General features: G+C 37.1%; 1 protein-coding gene across 1 annotated transcript; it reads right to left on the minus strand.

Annotated features, from left to right (window-relative positions):
* Positions 1 to 827: 827 nt before the first annotated feature.
* On the minus strand, positions 828 to 9,108 carry LOC143611682 (pentatricopeptide repeat-containing protein At4g33990-like). Its single transcript, XM_077085858.1, has 6 exons — positions 9,061 to 9,108; positions 8,906 to 8,935; positions 8,761 to 8,790; positions 8,615 to 8,700; positions 3,613 to 3,693; positions 828 to 3,509 (listed from the first exon to the last, which is right to left on the minus strand). The coding sequence occupies exons 1-6, from the start codon at positions 9,106 to 9,108 to the stop codon at positions 1,085 to 1,087; spliced, it is 2,700 nt and encodes an 899-aa protein (XP_076941973.1). The 3' UTR covers positions 828 to 1,084.
* Between the last annotated feature and the right edge of the window lie 10,132 nt (positions 9,109 to 19,240).

Here is a 19,240-nt window from a genome sequence, read left to right on the forward strand (position 1 = left end):
CTTTAATTTTTGCAGTCGAAAAATAAACGCTTGATAAAATAAAAAAAGAGGGTGTAATGGCTCAACTTCAAGCTTTCAAAAACCGAAGATGAGAAATTTACTCCCATGTGTTTAATTATATTTATTATCGTGTTCCTACTTTTGTTTAGTTTACATTGTATGAGTTACGGTAAAAAAAATTGAACGTTACCCATGAGATTTATGTCTAAGATCTGCCACTGCTTCTACTCGAGATCATCTCGTGAAAAAGTTCATTCGAGCCAAGCCTAAATGATCCCGAGCCCCGAGCTCAATCCTTGAATTAAGCTTGTTTATTAAATGAGCCCGAGCTTCACTTGTCGAGTTCGAGCCGGTACGCGAGCCTATAATTTTTATAATATATGTTCCATAATTATTATTTAATATAATATATAATATTATGAAAAATTAACTAAATAATATAAATTATGTTATATATAGAATTATAATTTAAAAAAATAAATATATAAAATTAATAAATAGAAAACGAGCCAGGCTCGAGCTTAAGAAAAACCACTCACAACATGCTACAACAAAAATTCAGCAATGGCTTTGTACAATAATTTTTTGGAGATTTTAGTGTTAAAAGTGTAAATCAAAGTGGATCAGAAAAGTAAGCAGCATGTATAACATACAACCAACCAATTTTAAGATCACACACCTCTCTTAGGTCATTCAAAATCCCAATTTGGTTATGTATCTAAAAAATATAATTAAAAAATAACTGGAATTGCAGAAAATGAAACATGTTCTATCTACCTAAAAATATTAACAAGTCAATGCCTTCACCATATAGAGGAGCCTCCTCATTCTAACAGGGACCTTCACACATAAATCAGCTAGTTTGATCAAACCCTATAATAATAACAAAATTCGATTAGAATCAGGTCGAATGTCTTGTAAAATTAAACAAATGTATAATTTTAATTGTAAAATAAACCGAACCCAAACAGAAAGAGATTACCAACCTCCTCGAGATGCAGATAAAACTCGCAATCATGTGTTAATGAAATTTGATACAACACGAACACGGGCACTGTATCGAGGGGTAGATGAAAATCATACATCACCAATAATCACCACAAGAACATACACCATCCTTAAAATTATGAAACCGATTAGAATCCCTCACGATAATTTCCCGCTCAGTGATTCTAGATATAAACTTGGTGGCATTATGACAGTCCCCACACACGCGCAAATTCTTAAATATTCTAATAGGCGTTCGAGCAGGAGTATTAATAATACCATACGCTATAGCCAATCTTTCACTGTGACTAGTAAGAATATGCTGCTTTTCATCTTCCTCAACGTCCTGCAACACAAAACTATAATCGGGAATATACCCGAGAATCTTCATTTTTGCCGTTAAATTTTCCAACTCTTCATATATTAAATCACATTGCGGATGTGATTGGTTCCCGGTGTAAAAAACCTCCATTTTATTATTTAATTCAATCGAGCTCCAACCCGGAGTCTTCTTTAATCCCTTACTATTAGCCAATGATCTCACTGTATTCACACCATCCCATTTGCCTGCATTCGCGTATATATTCGATAATAATACGTAATATCCGACATTATCCGGATCAACTTCTAGTAATTTATCCGAAGCCACCTTACCCAAATCAGCGATTCCATAAATCCTACACGCACCCAAAAGTGCACCCCAAACCGAAGCATCTGGCTGTAACGGCATACCCTCTATAATATTATATGCTTTTTCTAATTGTCCGGCCCGACCCAACAAATCAACCAAACATCCGTAATGCTTTAAGCTCGGTTTAATCCCGTAATCATGTTGCATGATATCAAAGCACCACTCACCCTGCTCGACTAAACCCGAGTGGCTACACGCGGATAATAACGAAATGAAAGTTATCGCGTCAGGCCGAACCCCTTCATCGAGCATATTTTTAAACAGCTTCAAAGACGTTTCTCCCTGTCCGTGTATACCGAGACACGATATCACCGCATTCCATGGGACCGAACTAGTTTTCGGGACTTCATAAAATAAGTCCATCGTCTCCTCCACTTTCCCGCATTTACCATAAAGATCGATTAGACACGTTCCTATAAACACGTCCGAAAGTATACCCGTTTTCAAAACCCACCCATGGGCTTTCGCTCCGTCTTTTAGCGCTCCAATATGAGCATAAGCCGGTATAATACTAGCCCACGTTCCTTGATTCGGTGTGACGTGTTCGGTTTCTATCATCGTACGGTACACTTCAATGGCTTCATTTGCTAGACCATTTTGACCGTACCCCGTAATCATCGTGTTCCACGAAACCACGTCTTTAAGCGCGATTTTATCAAACAATTTCCATGCGGAATCAACATTTCCCAGTTTGGCATACATGTCAATCACCGCATTCCCGATGATCACATCTTTTTCAAACCAACATCTCCTTAACACAAAACCGTGTACACATCTGCTACTTTCAAAATCCCGAGACTGAGCAATACCCGAAGCAACACTTACTAGTGTCAACAAATCGGGCTTAAACCCGTTCATTTGCATCCCATGGAAGAACTTAAGTGCACCATCCGGATCATTATTCTGCTCATAAGCAGCAATTAGCGAATTCCACGACACCAAGTCTCTCATCACCAAACTATCAAAAACCTTGCGTGCATCCTCTACTTCACCAAACTTTGCATAAAAGTTAATAAACGCATTGCCAACAAACAAATCAGACTCCAACCCGTGTTTCACAACATATAAATGTGTCAATCTTCCTTGCACCATATTATCCATTTGTGCACAAACCGGGAGAATAGTGGATACCGTTACAGAATCCATTTTAACCCCTTCGCGCCTCATCTCATCCAAAACCTCCAACGCCTTTTCACCTTTCCCGTTTTGACTAAACCCCGAGATTATCGCGTTCCAACAACCCATGTCCCGAAACGGCATATTTGTAAATATTTGGTAAGCAGCATCGAATAAACCGAACCGACAGTACATATGCACCAAAGAAGCTGCCACAAACACATCCCATTCCAAACCCGCTTTCAAAATCAACGCGTGTATTCTACTCCCGTTGTTTATATCCCGACACGCTTTTAATACAGGCGGGAAAGTATAGAAATCGGGCTTTACGTCATACTTGAACATTTTGTATAAACATTTCACAGCATCTGTAGGAATGCCATTGCGAACATATGCAGATATGATGGAGTTCCATGTGTAAACGTCTTTGTTCGGGATTTGATCAAAGGTTTGTTGACATAACGAGATGTTACCGAGATTGGAATAAAGATTGAGAAGTCGAGTGGAAATAAATAAACTTTGGACCTTCCCCAACACGATAAGTAATGCGTGAATACATTTGGCGAGGTGAGTATTCGTGCTTGAGTGAAATAAAAGGTCAACGTCGATCGCCCGATTATCACTCCCATTTTCTTTTGGTGAATATGATGTATGAAGACACCGATTAAAACAAGAAAGTTCTGAAATATAGTTACTTTTGTAGTTCGGAAGCAATCTGGAAGTAAAATCAAATACATACATATATGTGAATAATATAAATCAGAAATTAGTAATAATAATTATAATGATGGATGAAAAGAACAAAGAGTCTTACCTACCTCCAATAACAAGCCTGAGCATTGGATATAGAATACGACTCGCTAACACGTATATAGATTTCTAAGCCTTGAAACGGTGCCCTGCAATTATTGTGTTAAAAACTCTTATGTATTTTCAATATAGGTATCGATCACTCAACATTATTTTGCATGTTAAAGTCCCTTCACATGTTAAATTTGAACAAAAATGTGACATAATTTTAAATACAACTAGTAGAGCAAGGTAGAGAAACTCGTCCGTTGAGGCGCGAACAAAAAAAGGGTCAGTATCAGTATGGTTTGTTTTGACAGCCGCATTCGCTATAGCAACCGATAAGTCATGAGCATAAAGAAAACAAAAACTGCTTCTAAAAAATTGGGCTTAAGTAAAAGGATACTAGAAATCTAAAACTAAATTATTTTAATCTAACATTTACATGTAATCATTCATTGCAATACATTAATAATTTACCTTGTCCATAACATTTTTTTTCCTAACCAAGCAATTATTTCCCGTAACAAATTCTTAAAAAGTATAATCAGGTGCTCAGCTTCTTGGGGACCGGGGGCCGTTTTTGGTTAATAGTGTAAAATTCGCAATTTTTCGTAGAAATTTTCGCGGTCACCCCCGATGTATTCTCCAAAAAGCTAACGGTCACCACTGATTTTTTATATATAATACCCCATTGTTTGATTTTTTTTTTTATAAAACCTCACAGTTTTTATAAACAAAAGTTACAAAATAGTAGTCAAATAATAAAAGCTTTGTTTTTATAAAACTCAAAATTGAAGGGGGTCTATTTGATCAGATCCGAACCGAACTGAACCGAATCACCGACACAAAACAAATCGCCGAACGAAAAAATTTTGAGCCCGTGACTAACTGACCATAATACACCAAAGTCCAAAACGACAAAGATTCATTCTGGAGTCTCGACAATCCCTAAATTTACTCAAAATTCCTGTCTGCGGAACTGACTGTACGTATGTATTCGATATGGGTTTCAGTTTTGTCCTCGTTCCAACTGAAGCCTCTTGCAGAGCAAACCGGGTTCTGCACACCCCTACTATCAAGTCTCTGAAGCTACTGATTACTATGCGGACCTATTTATAATTATTTGTCAAAACTTGTTGTGCAATAAAGCGATTTACTCAAAACAAGCGACTTAATTTAGTCCTAGCCATTATTTAATCAAAACAACCAACCTAATTTAGTCTTATCCATATAAAATATTAAAGGTCTACTTCTTTTATTGAAATTTTAAATCATTTATGTTTGAGTTGCAGATTAGCAGAATAATGACTACCTGCTATAATCCCAAACTGCGGATCCAGGATTATTTTTTTTCAGGTGGTGCACTGCTTTTAGAAGCTTTAATTTCCCGGAGTTGGATATAAAAAAGTTCGGGTCGTTTCGATGGTTCGGGCAAAGTTCATTACATAATAAAAATAATACGATAAAATAAAAAGACACCGTCATTATAAATTAAAAATCACCTAATATAACGAACTAACAAATTACAAATTGTTGACACATAGAATATGTTTAATTTGTTAATTAAAAACAAAAATTGACGTTTAATTAGTTAATAATAATAAGTATAAAGTAAAATTTAAGAAATAAGTGAATAACCTAACAATTAACAATATGAATTGAAGAACAATTAACAAAAACTTACCGGAGAGAAACAGTTAGGGTTGGTCGTCGGGACTCAGGTGGCTGGCGGCGGCGGTGGCTGACTGGCCGGACTTGTTTGTGTTTGTGACTGTGGACAGGAAAAACTAAAATAAAACAAGACTGTTTAAAAAACAAAAAAAGAAGGAAAAAAAAACAAAAACCGGAATCCATAGAGATTTGAACCCGCGACCTTAGATTCAAATATTCAATACAAGTTCCAATCGTTGTATATATATTAAATGTATTTAGGGCTGTAACTACTAGTCAACTGTTCGGTGTGATGTTTGTTGGTTATTTTAATGATTAGTTTTTTTTTCGAACGGTGATTTTCGAAGTTAAGATATATCACACTCCTCGGTTCAAAAGGAGGAGGAGCCCCGTCACCCCACTCGGGCCAGACTATGTTGACATAATCGGGATCCATGCTGGCATCCGAGTTTGGCTTGGCGTAACACCCAGCTGGCTCACCCCGCCCGAAGGCACGACATGTTTTTTTGCTCTGGAAAAATCCGGTCGGAATCATGACTCGAACCCGGGACATCCGGGTCATCCATCATGTTCTGGCCATTGGGACAAGCCTCGCTGGTTATTTTAGTGATTATTTAATATATGCGATTTAAATTAGGATTTTATTATTTATATAATTGTGTGCAAGTGTACAACATCCGTAAATAGCGACACGATCTTCTAAATAGCGACACGATCTTCTATTTAAAACTATATTGTGTAATGTTATAGTTCCAACTACTATTTACCCTTTAGTAAACCTATGAAACCTGCCGTATCGTGTGTGGATCGATCTAGTTGCATTTTATCACCTTAGTTGAATAATCGTGAAGGTGATTGCTCCTCAATTAGGATACATAAGCTTAAACCTATATATATATATATATATAGGATGAGTCTCCTTTAAGAACCACAAAATGTTTAAGAGCTTAAAGAACTAATAAGAACCACTCATTTTATTTTACCTTTTGAATTCATAAATTAATTAATAAGGGTATAAGGGTAATCTATCATCTCTCTCTCACAAAATTTTATTTTGAACAACTATTTTTAATTTATCTCCAGGTAATTAATTGTCTCTCTCTCTCTTTTTTCTCAGTTCAATTTGTATCTATTTACACGAAAGTTTCTTCTTCTTTTTTTTTCTTATTTGCTAAAACATATATTTACACATATGTAGGTAACAAAGAATACAGTCAAACCTAAACTGATTAAAAACAGAATACATTTATGTATTTACACATATTTGAATAAATGTTTACATATATGTAAGTAAAAAATATGTTTACACATATGTACGTCAAACACTCAAAACCATTATAAAACTAAACGTGGTTTTTAACTTACGTATATGCTCTTTCACTCTTCTCTTTTTCTTTCCCGTTGATTCCCACATTAGTTCAAAAAGAATATGAGCCTCAACTCTTGTAATAAGAACAACAATATTGTACATAAATACATAAACATAGAGAGCATGAAATAAATAATAGAATAAAAAAAGGTATTGTAAATAACATACCGAAAAATATTGTTTACATATATGTAGGGGTGTCCAAAATACTCGAACCCGATTAACACGACCCGACCCGACCCGAATAAGCTAATTAGGGTCGGGTTAAATAGGGTCAAAAGTATTAATCGGGTTATTCGGGTTGACCCGAATAACCCGAATTGTTAATAGGGTCGGGTTTCGGGTTTATTTTTGGAAAATAATCGGGTTTCGGGTTAACCCGAATAACCCGATTAGTGATGAAACTTTACTTCAAATACAATAATGAAAATGTGAAATAAGCACTAAAAAGTCAATACTGAAAGTTTTATAGAGAAGTTAATTATTCTTCTACTTGTTCATGAACCGTTAGACTAGAAGTTCTTTTAAAATAAACGAACGAACATGAACAACTGTTTCACTCGTCCATCTATGTTCGCGAACACTCGTTTATGATCATTCATTTAAGTTTGTTTACGTTATTTCATGTTCGTTCACATATTAATAGATAATTATTAAATATTATTTGCATTTAGAAATTATATCACCATAATATATTTGTTCATTTAAATGCATTCATTTATGTTCGTTTATGTATGTTTGCGTTCGTTAATGTATTTACATGTTCCTTCAAGTTCGTTTATCTTTGTTTAATTGTGTTCATTTATGTTCGTGAACTGTTCGTTTAGATTTTAAATGAACGATCATAAAAAACACGACCATGCTCATTTTTTAACGAACGAACATGAACACAAATATTCGTTTGATTAAGTGTTCGTGATCGTATTCGTTTAAAGTTAAACGAACAAAACGGGCATGCCTTTGATCGTGTATGTAATTATAAGATAATTACTTTGAAAATTGAGTGGAATGAGAATTTTTACAACCCATGAGTTACAAACATAAAAATCAACTTCAAATTATAAAGTAACATGGTCAACCTGATTAACCCGACTAACCCGAAACCCGAATAACCCGAACCCGACTAACCCGAACCTTAATAGGGTCGGGTTTCGGGTTAGATATTTTTTAATAAAAACCTGATTAACCCGAAACCCGATCGGGTTGACCCGATTAACACCCCTACATATATGTAAAACTTACATATGTGTAAAACAAGGAAATACATGGAATTTAGATGTCTACCTCCATGACGGTATATAAATGAAACAAAAATTTGGTTTAGACTCCCGTCTTCAATTAGAAAGCAAAGGAAAAGTAATTAATTTAAAACTATCTCAATCTGAGAGTTTAACTACAACCAAATACCTGCTATCTTAAAATAAAATTATAAAATTAATCTCACAATTCGCATATTCAAATGCAGTAATCTACCCACGATCATAATATTCTTAACTAATCAAAACATGATGATTTTCGGTTGATGCCAATAATTTGATGCGATTGATACCGTAAAAAATGGAGATAACTTAGGAATTGATTTTTTAAATGTTCCAAAAATTTTCTATTTATTAAAATGTCTCCTAATGTTATTTAAATTACAATAATGCCATCTTTTGTTTCCACCATTGATCAAACAATCTAAGGGTTATGATTAGTTCTCAAAGTTCTCACAAAAATTAGGAGTTCTTAATTGAATCCTACCCTATATATATATATAAATACACAAGTCAAAATAGCAACGGCTTTACTGTTAAAAACTTTTACTTTTAATGAAAGTAAGAAAGTAAAATAGAATCCGGCCAAAACATGAATCGGAGGTACACTGTAAAAGTAAAGTATAATAGGAATCCGTTGTACGTTTAGCTTAGAAAGAAGAATCTTTTTTAGTAAAAGTTAATAAGTAAAACAAAACATGACAAAAAACATAAATGTTTTGAACCTTATACCTTGTAACAATAAAGTGATGGTTGTACACTATAACAGAAATCCGTGATACGTTTAGCTCTGAAAAAAGAATTTTTTTTAGTAAAAGCTAAAAAGAAAAACAAAACATGACAAAAACATAAATGTATTGATGTTTTGTACATTGTACCTTGTAACAATAAAGCGATATGATGATACTCTGTAAAAGTAAATTATAATTAGCTTAGAAACAATAATTTTTTTTAGTAAAAGCTAAAAAGTAAAACAAAACATAACAAAAAAACATAAATATTTTGATGTTTTGTACATCGTACCTTGTAACAATAAAGTGCTATGGCGATACTCTGTAAAAGTAAAGTATAACATGAATCTGTTGTACGTTTAACTTTGAAAAAATATTTTTATTTAGTAAAAGCTAAAAAGTAAAACAAAATATGACAAAAAAACATAAATGTTTTGTACATTGTACCTTGTAACAACAAAGTGTTACAGGTAAGGTCTTTTCTTGGATAACCATTGTAAGGTACTGAACATGTAAAAACCTAATTATTTGTCCTCATCCATAGTTAGTCTAATAAATTGATACTCTAGGAAAAATACATGGAAGTAGACACAAGATGAGGATAGAGAACCTTACAAATATATTAAAAATATCACCCTGCGTGTTGTGTTGAGGCAATTGGTAAAAACCTTAACGTTGAAACTTGAGTGTTAGTAAAATTCGAGTGTTATGTCGTTGAGTTGACCCGAATTTAGTTATTATAGTTTAGGTTCTTTACGGTGTAAACACCATTGGGAAAACCTTAGCGTAAAAAAAAATATTCGTCAAATTAACATACATAAAAATAAATTGTTTCAAACGACGTTTTTTTGGTCGGTAAACCCGCACCGTGACAAAACCCAAGCGTTGTCGGTCTGGACATTGAGGCGAAACTGGATATGAATTCGGTTCCGCGCCCTAAGGCCGTCCCCACTTCCGCACCCATAGCGTGGAGCCTAAGGTATTAAAAGTTTCTTGAAGGTAATAAACAACTTTAAATATCTATCTTCTTCATTTATTTACTCATGTTTCAACATTCTCAGTCCCAATCTCCCACGCCGGTGGCCGGAAAAATCTAATTGAGTACTTTTTTAACTTTCTTTTGTTCCAAACTTAAAAAAAGTTCACAACGTCAAATACTCCTATCAAAGAGTTTGGTCCGCCAGAGCGTCACCGGACCCCCCGGACCCTCCTGTAGTTCCGCCTTTGTTTATTGTCAACGAGCTGGTAATAAGTGGAAAGAGACTTGTGTTTTATGTGACATATGTTCTATTTCTGTATGCTAGCATTTATTTCAGCGTAACCAGGATGATGATATGCTAGGCGAATATGTTTCGTTCACTAGGTGGATTGGGAGAGTGTTCACAAATATTAGCTTTAGGTGAGAGTTTTTTATGAATTAACAAGTCCATCCCGATATAATAAATTTAACCAATAGTCGTTTTGTTTTGTAGTCTTTTTGAAGGTTTCGTTACCATTAACTTTTTTACAAGTAATCCATTTAGTTAGAAAAACTGAAAAAGAAAAATAATTAAAGTTGGTAGTGTTGTGTTGGCGTGCCTAAGACCAGTCGCTATGGGGCGCCCTTGGGGTGCTTTTTGGGCGACATGGGCACCTCAGTAAAGATAGATTACCGAGTTGAGGATGGGATAAGTGCCATAGAAAGCTTGAAGTTTCCTCCTGTAGGTAGCTCAAAGTACGGTTTCGAAGTCAACTTCCCTTATTCTATTTTATTTCGGGTAGCTAAGACTTGAAGTTAAGTTATCGGAAGAAGTTATGTCTCAAGTGAAGTCATCTGATGCCTATCCTCGCCTCATAACGAGTAATGTCGGCAGTCTCGATCGAAGGATAGGGATGTTCCAGAAGTAGTCTCAAGGAAAGTTAGCTCTGTTTATGCCAAGGCAGAGGAAGAACTAGTTGGCAATGAGTAAGAGAATGAATCCCCCACCGAGTCAGTTGATGAGAAAGAGTCTGTTGCTGTGTCCACAGATTTTTCAGGAGAGTTAGTCATCGGGAGAGAGGTGGCAGGTGTGGCTGTAGTCTTTGTTGCACGAGTAGCTGGATATTCTAGTCTTTTCGAAACTAACTATGACACTACGTTCCCATAAGACATGGAATTAGACTGTTTACTCGAAGTATGGAATAGTTGTACCTTATTGAGCGAAGTCTGCTCTCGTTTTATCCGGTGGGGAGTTTCACTCAGGAATGAATCTGTTGTTTTGTCTCATTCTTTCTCTACCTACATTAGCACGGGAATGAGTGACTAATAACGAGTGAACGAGAATGGATTTGCATGAACTTGTTCCTTCTAGCTTCTTTGTTTTGAGCTGTGGTACCTAACCCGAAGTAGGGAACAACGAGCATCAAGCGTCAGGCATCGGTAAAAGAGGTTGGCATCGACTAAGTGACCCTAGTCTCGTGCGAGGTATACAAAGGCAAGGAGTCAGAAGCTGGTATCAGAGGTAGGTGAAATCGAGTTAGGTTCCGGTAGGTCTAAGAACGGATTTCTTGATAAGCTGCAAACAATCCATTCCTTCAGTAGGGGGATACTTGTTCACATGCTTAACAAATCAAGTAGAATCTTCGAACTTAAAGAAAAATGAGACTGACACCGCCGTGGGGCGCGGACGAACCAAGGGCGAAAAAGGTGAGTCCGTTCCAACGGCCGGCGTGGTTTTGAATGTTGGTGCCCCCCCTCCAACGTTAATATTAACGGCTCTTTAAAAAAAACTAATTATTTTATTTATAAATACTAACCCATTTTATCAATTTTTACTCAAACAAATACCATATTTCAATCAAAGTTCACTACAAAAATCTCTCAACTCTCTACCATGATCATTTCTCAAATTTAACAAGCTCAAGCTCAAGCTCAAACCCGAACCCAAACCCGAACACGAGCTTGAGCTCAAACCCGAACCTAAACCCAAACCCAAACCCCAACCCAAACTCGTGTGATCCGGCTCAAAGGTGGTGGGCTAGTATGCTCGCAAACAATGACCCTATCAACCCTTTCTATGCCAACCAACATCTACCCATAATGCGTCCAACCAAATTTCAATCAATACGCAAATGAGGACGAGGACGCCGAATATTAGTTCTATTTTATTTATTTGTACGTTTTTTATGTTTTTAGTTTAATTAGTTTGTATTTTATTATTTAGTTTAATCTAGTTTGTATTTTATTATTAAGTTTGTTGGTTTATTAAATTTTTAAAAAAAATAAAAAGGTTTAAAGGGCTTCGAAGCCCTCTCATCTTTAGGATGAGGCTTTGAAGCTCCCAATGTCCACGAGACGCAAACATGACACTAGAGAGAGGGAGGATGGTCTAATTAACTGATTTGAAAAGCACCCTACACTGCAAGTGTCACTCTTTAAAATTGACAGCTATCACCATCTCAAGTTGTTTTTTACAGCTATCACTTTAAAGTTGTGGAGAAAGTAGTTTGAGAATATGTGTTTTTGGTTCATATTCAACTAGATTCAAACCATACTAGAACCTAGTTTGTTTTACTTGTACTTACATATATTATATTTTAATTTTCTTACAGTGTAAAGATAAGAACACTGTACAAACTATTTGTTATCTCCATTATTAATACTTCACCATCTCTACTATTTATCCATATACCTGCTTTGGATTTTTTCAAGTTACAAAGGTCACAACAAGCCATGTGATTTTGTTTCAAACCTCTGTCTATATGATTTTGTATTCGTGTTTACTCATATGAAGAAGCCGATGGTGGTGGAGGAGTTCGTTTGGTTGGTCACAATCGGCACTAAATTTTTGAGTTTATATCTGTCTATCTACAAGTGGACTAGACTACCTTCATAATACCTTTATAATCAGGTATACACCCATCCATATAGTTATAAAATATGTTAACAGGAACTATTAACTCTTTGACTAGCCCAAGAGTTACCTAGCTGTAAACAAATTGAACCGAACTAGACTTTTATCTGTGTTCGTGTCCGGCACATTGTTGTTCGTTAAACTGAAAAAAGAACAAACAAAAATATTTAACAAATGGATTTTCTTGAGCCTGATTAGAGTTTTTTTGCTAGACGAGTTAGAGTAACTCGCGAGCAGCTCCGCTTGTTTATACCTTTACAACCTTTATGAGCTAGATTAACTCGCGAGCAGCTCAGCTTGTTTGTAAAATTGAAAACAGAACAAACCCAACGTCGCGAGCAACTCAGCTTCCTAGATGTGCTAGTGGAGTAGTGGTGACGGTGACGGACACTACAGCGGCGGACGGAGGTGGTGAGTGGTGATGGTGATTGGATCCTATAGTTCCTTATTTAGAAAAAAAAAACTTATTCTTAAATTTTTTTTTGTATCAGATTGGGTGTGTACCACACATGCAACTTTTTAAAAACTTTAATTATTTTGAAAAAACTATAATTTAAAAAAAACTGTAAAATTTTTAAAAATTTTGATTATTTGTATATTGAAACTTTTTTTTATTAAAAAACGCAAATTAAAAGTCAAAAAGAAGTTTGTTTGGAGAACAAACTAATAAGGGGAGAAATACTTTTATAACTTTTCAAAGTTATAAGTCGTAACTTCTCTTCCTTCTTCGACAATCGGCGTTCCATCTTCTCCGAAATAGAATCCAGCGACTTGCTCCATCTTTTTCGGCGACATGCCCCATCTCTTCCGGCGACGTTCGATTCTGTTGATTTTGAATCTAGGTTTGATTTCTAAACATCCATTTTCAATAATGAGATACCATGTTTGTAGTAACCCGACTGTCAAGTCGATTTTTGGCGGTGTTTTTTTGGGATGTTTTTAGTACAGTATTGGATTCAAGTTTTAGTATTTGTTTTTCATTTAGATAGTTCTCATCATAATTTATGTGAAAGGGGATATATGTTAGAATTAGTATAGTTATAATTTATGTGAAAGGGGATATATGTTAGAATTAGTATAGTTGGGGGTTCTAGCCCTGCTTGCGGTGCGCACATATGATGTATATATGTGTGAACCATCGGGTGGGCAAAAGTGAAATTGCACTAATTTTGACGTTATTTTACTAATCTCGTGAAAATAACGTTAAAAGTGACAGACGGTTAATCAGGCATCATGTAGTGGCGTTGATAGCCGAAAGACAAGGGTACATGCACCGATCAGCCGGTGTCCCGATGATTGAGTGCTATGTGCCTTATGTCCAAGGCTTGATGCAAAACTACTATCGAGCCGGGGGTCTCACCGGAAGCAGCCTCTATATCCTTATGGGGTAGAGGTAAGGCTGTCTACATCTTACCCTCCTCAGACCCTACTATAGCTGTAACGATTCCGGCAAATTCAGGTATACCCTAGCCGGTATATACTATTTACGTGTTATTTAATACTGAATATATGAATTATAAAGTGTTTATACGAGTATATAAGATTCACAGTATGAATTATACTCGAATGTACAGCTAGTCGTATCGGAATTACGATTAACCGATGAACGGTTATTGAAACCCGAACGAATCGGGGATTACATTATAGACGAAATATATAATGTTTAGTGATGTTTACGAAGTATTAAAGCTACGGGATAAGTGAATACGGGATAAGTGAATTAAAGCACAGAAAAGAGTTTTCGATTTAATGGTACGTCGGTACGTTAAACGAAACCTTTAATATCAAACCAAGCAAGAGACGATCGATCAAGCCGAAAAAGATGCACAATTACCGACAATATGATGTGTTAAGTCAATAAATGTCATGGTTTAAGTTTTTAAAGTTTTTAAATCGGTTTTATATAAATTTTATTTTTAAGCCGAAAAACGACCATTTTGGCCTCGTTTTAAGCCGAATTAAACGTTTAACCGAAAAACGAATTGAACCAGATTATCCACAACATTATCCGGATTACACAATCTGAATGTGTGGCTAGTATTGAAGGTGTGGGCCCCACCCCCACACCTTATGTAGTCCGATCGGACCAAGGGCATCCCCCTTGGCTCCCATTTTTCTTTTTTCTATCATCCTACTCTCAAAACTCTCTCCATCCTCCACACATTCAACCAAAAACCCTTGATTTTTAACAAGATTCACAAGGTATAAACATGTTGTTATGATTGAAACTTGGTTTTTATTCCATAATCTTGAGAAAATGAGGTTTCAAATGAAAAATGGGTGAAAACCCGAGGTGAAACCGATTCTTACATGATCAAGGGATGTATACAAGTTATACAAGGGATCTTGGTCCAAGAAAGGAGTTAAAAGAGTCAAAAACGAATTTTTACGGTTAAAATCTTTGTTTTGATGTCTTAACCGAAACCATGAAAGAAATGGCTTGATTGTGGGTGTAACTTGCTTGGTGTGGTGTTGTTGTGCTTGTAGGTGTTATATCTAGTTGCTAGCAAAGGCTAGAAAGCAAGATCTTTGCAATCTAAAGCTAGAAACACAAGGTAGTTCGGTTTTTTTCGTATGATTTGTATGATTTGGACAGATTGTGGTAGACTTAGAGTTGGATCATGAAATTTCACAGAGATGATCTACACATGAAAATATGAGATCTGTGAAAATTTGGTAATTTTTGGATAAAGGATGAATATTTGGTGAATTTAATGCTCGGTTTTGGCTAAAAATTGTGAAAAATAGCTAAACATCATGAAAAATTCTGAAAAATTCCAGATAAGCTTTTCATAACATGTAAAAGTCACACACAAAATTTCAGGTCCATTGGAGAAGTCTAAGTAGGCTTTTCGGTAAAACGAGTTCTAGGGTTTTCTAGCTCGGTTTTGGTGAAAATGGCATGAAAAATGAGATTTTGGTTCTGGAAAAATTACAGGGAACTATGTGGATGGCAGGGGTCATCCCAGAAAAATTTGGGATTTTTCTAAGGTCGTTTGGTATTTTCGACATATTTGGTGTTTAAAGGATGTTTAAAAATAGATAAATAAATGTTAAATATAAAAATTAATTCTGGAAATATTTTTATAAAAGTCCTTACTGTCGAAAAGTGATTTGTGTAAAATTTCAAGATCCGAGACTAAACGGATAATTATTTGTGCTAAAAAGAACATAAAAACAAACTTTTAAAGCTTAAAACGCGTAAACCGGCAAAGTTCGCCTAAGCGAGCCGACTGGTGTATAAAAACCTTAAAAATGAACTATTTTCATGAAACTAAGTTAATCAAGTAAAAATAAATCATCCGAATATAATTCGGATGATTTGGGTAATTTTACCCGATTTAGCAGTTTCCGGTGTATTAAAGACGGAAACGGGCCCCGCGGCCAAACGGGGTGTATAAACCAAGCTCTAATTTCACCACTTTAATTAAATATCAGTAACAACTATTTTCGGGTCGTGTGTGACCAAACTCATTTTTGAAACATATAAACGGATAACCGTGCTAGGCACGCAAAACGAGGAAAACATAATAATAATAATTTTGACGGATAAACTCTAAGAGATATCACAATCTGAATCCTGAGAAGTGTCTCTGGGTTAACATTGTCCCCGGATCGAGTACAGTACTTGGTTAACAGTGTCCCCAGATGTACCGATTGACACGGATTTAATTTATGGAAATTGTATAGTAACGACTTAGGTATCATATTACAGATTCAGGCTCATAGCTGTACACTGTACTACATACTGACTCACGAGAAGGTGAGTTTCACGAGCCCTTTTTTTTTACTGAACTGTTTTAAATATTTTCCCGGGGCGGGAAGCATGTTTCTATCAAAATGTTTAAGTACATGCTGATCGCATGGAAATGAATGTATTTATATAATGTTTATTGTACGGGAATCGTACGGTAATGTATTAATATGGTAATTGTCTGAGTTGCTAAAATTGTAAGGCCCGAAACTGTGTTTCTGAGTTAATAGTGTCCCCAGAGGTTATTAGATGTGTTTCTGGGTTAACAGTGTCCCCAAAAATTATTAAATGTGTTTCTGGGTTAACAGTGTCCCCAGAGGTTATTGGTTGTGTTTCTGGGTTAACAGAGGTTTCACTTGTGGGCTCAGCATAATTTCATCGCTAATATATGATTACTATAATGATTTGTCATGGTTTATTTAAATTAGTGAAACTCACCAACTATTCGTAGTTGACCCGTTTTCTTTACATGCTTTCTAGGTACACCCAAATTGGAATGAGTGATACGTGCTTGATGATGTGTGCTATTTTGTGTAAGCTTAAGGATCTATATTTTGTATTAAATATGTTAATGTACTATCGGTAAAACTTATGTGATAACGCCTAGACGGTAACGAAACTCGGAACAATGTAATACGTTTAAATTAATGTAGTGGTGTTTTCTTTATAAGCAATGTTGTTGATATCAGACGTGTCTGTTGCATCCCGTTTACGTTTCCGCTGCAGTTACGGGGTGTTACAGAACTTGGTATCAGAGCCATTGGTTATAAAGAATTAGGATGACTTTAAAAGATACCTAAAATATAACCAGTAGCTCAAGTGTTATAGGATCTGAATATCAACTAATAATTTATTGTGACAAGGTCTGGATGAACTTGGATGGACAAGTGAGTTATTATGGTCCGGAACATAATAACAGACTTGTCCGCACGAGGGAATTCGGGGGAAGTCACGGGGGACTTTAATAGGTAAAATTGGCAACATATGTGCAAATATATGATAATATTGTTATGTGGTCAAGTTGTATAAGTAAGTGCATATTAATTTGATTATGATTTACACTATGGAAAGAACTATATGTTTGTTAACTTGTGTGCAGGTAAGAATGTCGAGAACTCCTAGTTTGTCGGTGGAGGAGGACCCGGAGGAAGTCATCCAGCTTTGAGCCTAGCGAGGCTAGTCGTAGGAGCTCTGGCCAGTCCTCCCCAGTCAGGATTGTCAGATCCCCTACCCCACCCGCACCACAGGCCATCCCTGTCCCTCCCGGATTCGGACCCCGCCTCACGGCGCTGATCAGTGTCCCGCATGTCCCACCTACCTCGCCCCCACCCAGACCTGCTACCCGCAGGGTCGAGTCCTCCCGCTCCCAGCCCGAGCCTGTGACTCCACCTGTGTGGGGTCTCCCTAGGCAGGAAAGGGACGCGGCGGCATGGCTACGAGTGCTCACCGAGCAGGTGAATGAGCACTCCGCCGCCTTGACAGTGGGGGTGCAGAGGCGGATGTATCTGGGGGACTGCATACTGGACCACCAGTATGCGATTTCGCAGCTGAAGAGGGAGTGCTCATACTCCCAGTGGATGATCGGCCGGATGGAGACGCGGATCCGGGTTATGCTGGCTGTGATGGTGGTGTTGGTGGCTGTTTTGGTGGGGTTGGTATACCACTGTGTTTAGTTGTGTTAGGATGGGAGTAGACGGGGACCGCTTTTTGATACTCTGTGTAAGCAGTTAGTGGTGATGCTAACATAGAGTGAATCTTGGGTAGTTATAATACAACCACTGGCCCTTAGGGGGTCTCTTTTGGGGTATATCATTATAGATACTTTTGGGTATCATTCAAGCACTGACCCATTGCGGGTTATGTCGAGATGATGCCGACATAGGCTCTATGTATGAAAACTTAACCTATGTAATGGTGACAGGGAAGTAATGTGAACGGATGTTTGTGTAATATGTACTAATGTTTATTAATGAATGGAATGTGTGTTGTGTTTTATGATTGGAATTTGTATTAATTACATGTATTTTTCTGAATGTTGTGTAGAATGGCACTAAAACGATCAGCTCAAATATCGGAAGTGGATGTGAGCCGTTTGATTGCTCAACAGTTGGAGGCGGCGATACCGGATATAGTATCGCGCATCGCCGCCAGTATTAGCAATTCGACCAATCCAATCCCTCCGAGCAATCAAACGACCACCAATAATGACGGGGAACAAAATGCTAATCCTCCACAGAACGATAACACGATTCCGAGTAATGACGCACCGCCTAGGGTGGTCGTTACGGACAGTAATGGCCCTATACCAACTGTAGAAACGAACCGCACTGAACCAATTCCTGTATCCAGGGGATGTTCAATCAAAGACTTTATGTTGTGCAAGCCCCTAGACTTTAGCGGGTCTGAAGGACCAAATGGGTTAGTTAAATGGATCGAGAAAATAGAATCCGTTGTGAACATCAGCAACTGCCCCGAGGATTGTGTTGTTAAGTATGCTACCTGCACATTCACGGACCATGCCTTGACATGGTGGAACACGATAGTGCAGACTCGCGGTCAGGCGGCGACAAACCGCATGACCTGGACAGAGCTCAAGGCTCTTGTACTGGGACATTTCTGCCCGAAAAATGAATTGCAGAAATTAGAAAACGAATTGTGGAACCTGGAGATGCAGGGGGCAGACCACTTGGGTTATACAAACCGGTTTAATGAGTTGTCGCGATTGGTACCATGGTTGGTCACCCCGGAGTCGAAGAGGATTGAGCGTTATATTTGGGGACTAACTCCAGTAGTGAGGAGTATAGTCAACGCTGGGGGACACCAGACGTTTGAGGTTGTGGTGACGCAAGCTGGTATCGTCACCTACGATTTCGTGAGGAGTGGGTCACTGAAGGTGACAGGAGAGTCTGCTGGGGGAAAACGGGATACGTATGACCATAGGATCCAGGAGAAGCAACAAGGTAAACGTGCTAGGCCCACTGCCCAGAACTACGCCATGACT

The sequence above is a fragment of the Bidens hawaiensis genome, unplaced genomic scaffold (assembly GCF_021521415.1).
Source record: "Bidens hawaiensis isolate Kalapana, Puna unplaced genomic scaffold, B.hawaiensis_p1.1 tig00031918_1, whole genome shotgun sequence".
Lineage (NCBI taxonomy): Eukaryota > Viridiplantae > Streptophyta > Magnoliopsida > Asterales > Asteraceae > Bidens > Bidens hawaiensis.